At 33.9% G+C, this 6,609-nt stretch overlaps 1 protein-coding gene across 5 annotated transcripts in view; it reads left to right on the top strand.

Annotated features, from left to right (window-relative positions):
* LOC110461501 overlaps nucleotides 1-5,457 on the top strand; it is a 24,259-nt gene extending 18,802 nt beyond the window's left edge. For all 5 annotated transcript variants that reach the window (XM_021514981.1, XM_021514984.1, XM_021514982.1 and 2 more), the window contains exons 3-4: nucleotides 2,801-2,974; nucleotides 4,761-5,457. In XM_021514981.1, the coding sequence (XP_021370656.1) occupies nucleotides 2,801-2,974; nucleotides 4,761-5,108 (522 nt within the window). In that variant the 3' untranslated portion in view covers nucleotides 5,109-5,457. The remainder of the gene's footprint in view (nucleotides 1-2,800; nucleotides 2,975-4,760) is intronic.
* The last annotated feature ends 1,152 nt before the right edge of the window (nucleotides 5,458-6,609 follow it).

Below are 6,609 nucleotides of genomic sequence, written 5' to 3'. Positions count from 1 at the left end.
ACTTCTTCTCAATAACCAAAAGGCCCAGGGTACTGATATTGGGCCTGTAGCATGCTGGGATGAAGGACTATCAAGTTTGTTCAACTGAATGACCTTGACCAACTTTCAAGGTCACAGGGGTCAAATGTCGTAAAATCTTCAAGCGACTTCTTTTCAATAAGCAAAAGGGCCAGGGTACTGAAATTGGGCCTGTAGCATGCTGGGATGAAGGATTACCATGTTAGTTCAAATGAATGACCTTGATCCACTTTCAACCTAATGTCCTTGTTCGACAATCAAGGTCAGAGGCGTCATATGTTTAAATCTTTTAATAGGTTCTTATGAAATCTTAAGATTACAAATGTTAGATTAATAACAGGTGAGCGATGCAGGCCCATTGGGCCTCTTGTTATCTACACATACAATGTGAATACTTTTAAAATGAATCATTTTATCTGATTTTATCTTCGCTATTCACATGTTTGTTAACAAAGTGAAATAAATAAATAAATCACCATGGCCCTAAATGACCACAGCCGTCGATGGGCCGTTAAACATAAACAAACAAACAAACAAACAAACAAACAAGCACGTCTATCGTTAGCTCGCAGGTAAAAAGACATATATTTTACAACTTTGAAATCAGACTATCAACGTAGGGGAATACATATATGGACAAACAATATTTCTTAAAATGCAATCATTTTTTTAACTAGAATTTAATAAATTTTACAAGAACAAATATTTATGGTCCAGACTTAAAAAGACCACTATCCATCTATTAGATTAATAACAGGTGAGCGATGCAGGCCCATTAGGCCTCTTGTTCACTTACAAGTTCTTGATCATTGACTTTTCTAAGGCTGACTTGCAACATTGGTAAAGTGTTATCTTCGCAATTAAGGGTCCTTTGTTTGACACCTGCATTTATGTTTTATGTTATATTTTCACTTATTCAAATTTCGAACTACTGTTACCATAAAATATTAAAACATGTGACTTTTTTGGGAATACAGTATTCCATTTAAAACGGATTTAAACAAGCTTTTCAGAATAGTGACAAACGTTATATAGCAGTTTAACAGAATAGTGACAATGGTTATATTACAGTTCAACAGAATAGTGACAATGGTTATATAAGAGTTTAACAGAATAGTGACAATGGTTATATAACAGTTTAACAGAATAGTGACAATGGTTATATAACAGTTAACAGAATAGTGACAATGGTTATATAACAGTTTAATAGAATAATGACAATGGTTATATAACAGTGTAATAGAATAGTGACCATGGTTATATAACAGTTTAATAGGATAGTGACAATGGTTATATAACAGTTTAACAGAATAGTGACAATGGTTATATACCAGTTTAACTGAATAATGACAATGGTTATATAACAGTTCAATAGAATAGTGACCATGATTATATAACAGTTTAACAGAATAGTGACAATGGTTATATAACAGTTTAACAGAATAGTGACAATGGTTATATAACAGTTTAACAGAATAGTGACAATGGTTATATAACAGTTTAATAGAATAATGACCATGGTTATATAACAGTTTAATAGAATAGTGACAATGGTTATATAACAGTTTAATAGAATAGTGACAATGGTTATATAACAGTTTAACAGAATAGTGACCATGGTTATATAACAGTTTAACAGAATAGTGACAATGGTTATATAACAGTTTAACTGAATAGTGACAATGGTTATATAACAGTTTAATAGAATAGTGACCATGGTTATATAACAGTTAAACTTGTTGGAACCCTTTAGCTTTAACCATACGAAGCTTGATTACAGTTAGCCCAGAACGTTACTAGTATGATATTGACATTTACAATAATATGTTGTATATTGATACACGCACATGACATTGCAATTGTGATATTGACATGTACAATTATAACAAAAGAAACCCACCATCTGTATTGAAGAAGTCCAATTTTAAATCAGAATTGTATGTAACTCTAAATACAGCTACACCAACAGAGTTATTTCCCTTCTGACTCATACGATTTATACCCCTTCTAGTCATGCTGGGTTGTAGGCTATTCGATGTTCCCGTGTATAACCTCTGCTGTGACACGGATTCAAATTCAATTTAGCTGTAAAATCGAGATGAATGATTTTGCAAATAAATTTGATGTTCTGTCAGAAATACATTAAAAAATATTCATGTTTTCTATATTGTTTGATATTTGTAAGTATAATAACGTTTTAATAAGTGATGGTCTGTATCAATTTGAAAGACTGCTAACCTATCGCCTAGCCATTAGTTGTGTACTTGGCTATATCAACCAGAAATATTACATCAAATGACACTACACCCTATGTTTGTATGTAACAGATACTGGGACATCAAGACGGGTAATATATTGGACTTTTTTTTTCTTTTCTTTTTCATTTTCTTTTTTGATAGAGGAGAGACGACTATGAAATCAGAAATATACTTCAGATGAAGATTCAACAAACCAAATATTTCCTCTACACAGATTGTTGTGTACAATATAACATAACAGTAGCAACCAGTATCAGTTATCCACTTTTATGACAGTACATCTGACTTTGTTTAATAGGCAAAACAATGTAACATCCTCAGGTTACCGAGGTCCATTATATTTTTAAATGGCTGGAATGCTTGTAAGCTACGTTGATTTGCCTATGGACCCGAGTCAGTTGTGGTGAATCACACGCATGGCAGCATACATAATGTAGTTTACTGTGACTTTGCTCTATGACTGTCCGCCATAGAATAACAGTATGAACTCTTTATGATTTACACATTTTCTTGTTTCTTTTCAGTATGTCGGATATTATATTGACGTGGGGGCCGGAGATGGGGAGAGTAATTCTGTGACCTTGTTTTTCGAAAAGGAGAGAAGTTATAATGGCCTTTTGATAGAGCCATATCCGGGCCGCTACATGACCCTGCTGACGAAAAACAGGAGGGCCAACACACTTCAGGCCTGTGTTAGGGTAAGATTCAGCGTTTGGATCACGTCGAACATTACAATATATCAGGGAACTTGCGCACTCATACTCTCAAAAACGGTATTTCATAGAAAACCAGGTCCAACTTACATTTCGTATGGAAAGTTATACTATTGCCCTAGCTTCGACCAATATGTTTTTAACCGTTTTATTTGTAGATTTTACGACAGCAGTTTTGGTTTCAATGACCATCATGGTATGATGAATTTCCATTATTTCTGATTAAGTTAAATATGGAGAATTTGTAGTATGACTCAAGTGATAGTTTCACTATCAAAAAGTACAAAAACTGCGATATGTCAATGTGATAGGTATATCTTCACTGGGGATAGATAACTTATAGGGGATTTTAACGTCCAATTAAGTGCCTGGTTACTAATAATCACCGTCAATTTCAGAAAATGTGCCAAACAATTACAGCTTCAAGTACATATACATATTTGAATCATTTATCATTTTTTTATGTGTAAAAAATGAAAGCAGCGTGTTTCAGGAACCATTGGATTTTGAAGTTAGGCCGTCTCATTCCTAATGTCTAGCATCAACAAGCCTAATTGTGGCGTAATTTATATTAGTATTAATGAAAATTCGACTGTATTGATATGTATATTTATTACATTTTTGCCAGTGAAATATCGGATTCTATCAACTTGATAAAACTGATATCTTTCACACTGTGACAAATATCAAAAGAGACTTTTTGGTATTGACCAATCATAACGGTATCTTCTTTTCGCTGCATTCAAAAGCAACGATTTTTTGCTCAGATTCAAATAAAGCGACAGTAGAATAAGAGGTTTTTATGGTAAATGTTTGGTACATAAGTATATAATTAATAACATTTTTATAAGCAATCATACAAGAAAATAGCAAAAAACGTCGGAATTGCATCGAGTATCAGATTCAAAATGGCGCGCAGCTTGTTGTCAAGCGTGACGTGATAATAATATGGAGTTAAGTATTACGTTTCTGATTCTCGCCCTTTTTTAATGCATTACTTTTTACATGTTTTACGCTTTAAAAATGTAATATATAGAAAATGTGTTTGTGTCTTCAGTAATAACAAATATATTTCACGAGTGTGACTAATATTTTGATATTTTTCACGAGTGCTCCTCTATTTATCTTAATTTGATTTTATCTTCAATATTTATCCGCATGCAATTTAACCCCAGTGTTGGGAGATTTTCTTTGTGAGACTATAACTGTCCAAGTTTGTGTAGATAATACTAGCACTGACACTAATTTGCAGATTCCTGTTGACTTTTCCCGGGGACCATGCTTTTGCTAGGGAATTTTCACAAACATGTGGACAAAAAACGTTTTCCTCGATTTCAAATACGCGATAATAAACGACCCCTTAATCTAGTTCGTAATGCATATTCATGAAAGTCACATTTGAATATTTAAACCAAACATTGCTTTGATTTTGATAATTCAATAATTAGTGTAATTCTATACCGGTTTTATTCTTAAATATCCAGTACTGAAACTAAATCTAGGGGTCCAAATAAAAACAAAGGTATTTGACAGTCACGTTTCCCGAAATAGGCCACTCCAGCACACAGCTGACATATCACAATTATCTACCGGCTTCTTACCGAATCTCATCAATGTAACTTTGAATCTGCCAACGACACCAGGTTAATAGAATGTAGAGCTTTAACCAAGAAGCCATTAATTAAATAGTTTTTCAGGTCAACATATTCGGAAACAAAAGCCGATAATGATTCCTGTCGTCTGAGGTTGTTACATAAGTTCATTGTTGCAGACAAACAAAACTGGCAGCCTGAAGGAGTACCTCGCCGTTAAACAAACAACGTCATCCATTGTTCCCTGTCTGTGGATGGAGACCATAGTGGCTGCCACTGGGAAGAACACCATAGACGTGCTCAGCATCAACGTACGAGAACAGGAACTGGAGATACTCGGCGCCATTCCTTTTGACAAACTCAACATCAGTGTGGTTTCTATTGAGTTTTCACATAACAGCAGTGCTTATTTAGATGTCATTAGATTCATGTCAAACATTAACTATGTGGCTATTCATCAATTTGTTTATCACCCATTACACAAAGTCGACGTTGTTTTTGCGAAAAAATCAAAAGTGAAAAAATAATAAATGATGAAAAAAAAAAATGATATTATATAGCCTATGAAACAAGTATCAATGAGATTGCTGTAACTCCATATTGTTTGGCATATCTTTTATCGAATGTTATGTGCATTTTACTATGTTTTGTATGTAGCTGTTCAGTTGCTTCATGACCATTTCCTTAAATTTTATCATTTATTTTCGTTAATCAAAATGTCTTTTTCTTAGTGTTACAATCGGAACAATTTTTTTTAAGCTGATCTGTCTCGGTTTCATATTATCTCAAAATCCCATGTTTCTAGGAGCAGTTGTCACTGTTCGCGTATTGTTGTAAGAGTATTTTATAAAGAGATTCTACCTTCGGTTTATACTTTTTGTGTGTTATATGTTTTATATCTCCATTTATATAACACATCATGCACTTTTGCAGTTAAACTGAAATATGAACATCTATATTTCTGTATTCTTTCCTATTGCAGTATTTTTAAATGTCACATGAAATGGAAATATATTGAAATGTGACCGTGAAAATACTGTTAGCTCTGACTATCGTTAGGGCTGCATTGTCGCCATTTTACTTCATGTCCATCGTCTTTAATGCGACATCACAGCGGAATAACGATGGGTATTTTGTCATATCTGAAGTCATCGTTGATGATTATTTGACTTTTTATATACGGTATGCTATGAAAGTAATAAGAATAACTTATTATCTACGGTATGCTATGGTAGTGATAAGAATAACTTATTATCTACGGTATGCTGTTACAGTGATAAGAATGACATATTATCTACAGTATGCTATGGTAGTGATAAAAATGACATTATCTACGGTATGTTATGGTAATAATAAGAATAACTTATTATCTACGGTATGCTATGGTAGTGATAAGAATAACTTATTATCTACAGTATGCTATGATAGTGATAAGAATGACATACTATCTATGGTATGCTATGGTAGTGATAAGAATGACATATTATCTACGGTATGTTATGGTAGTGATAAGAATGACATACTATCTACGGTATGCTATGGTAGTGATAAGAATGACCAGGGACAGTATATAGAGGGGATTGGCAACTCTGCCCCAGTCAAGATTCTATAGCACGTCGCTTTTGTGTTTGTTCACCGAACTGCGAAGTCATCGAGAGCCCCTCTCGATCAGCCTGCGCTTGCGCACTAGCGTTAAAATTAAGCACGCACCTGCTTTCGGTGTCATGTCACAATCTCGCCGAGATCGAAGTGTTTTGATAACGGTTAGCCCTAATTGGGACTGTGTATTAGTAGGTCTTCTTTTTATTCCAGGGACAGGGCTATCGTTGCCACTATGTCTAGCCTTTCGGCTGTGTTGGTGGCTATTACAACAAATCACATTTCGTAAAGCACGTTCCAGTGAAAATAATGCTAATATTGACACTTTTTGACACAAAAACAGCACAAGTTATTTGTTATTTTTTGCCATAAAAATTAGTACTACATATCAAAAAATTATTCAACTTTCTATCGCTGTAAATTTCAAAA

Source organism: Mizuhopecten yessoensis, unplaced genomic scaffold, assembly GCF_002113885.1.
Source record: "Mizuhopecten yessoensis strain PY_sf001 unplaced genomic scaffold, ASM211388v2 scaffold10629, whole genome shotgun sequence".
Classification (NCBI taxonomy): domain Eukaryota; kingdom Metazoa; phylum Mollusca; class Bivalvia; order Pectinida; family Pectinidae; genus Mizuhopecten; species Mizuhopecten yessoensis.
The sequence above is the reverse complement of the archived record's forward strand: the minus strand, read 5'-3'. Positions and strand labels throughout refer to the sequence as shown.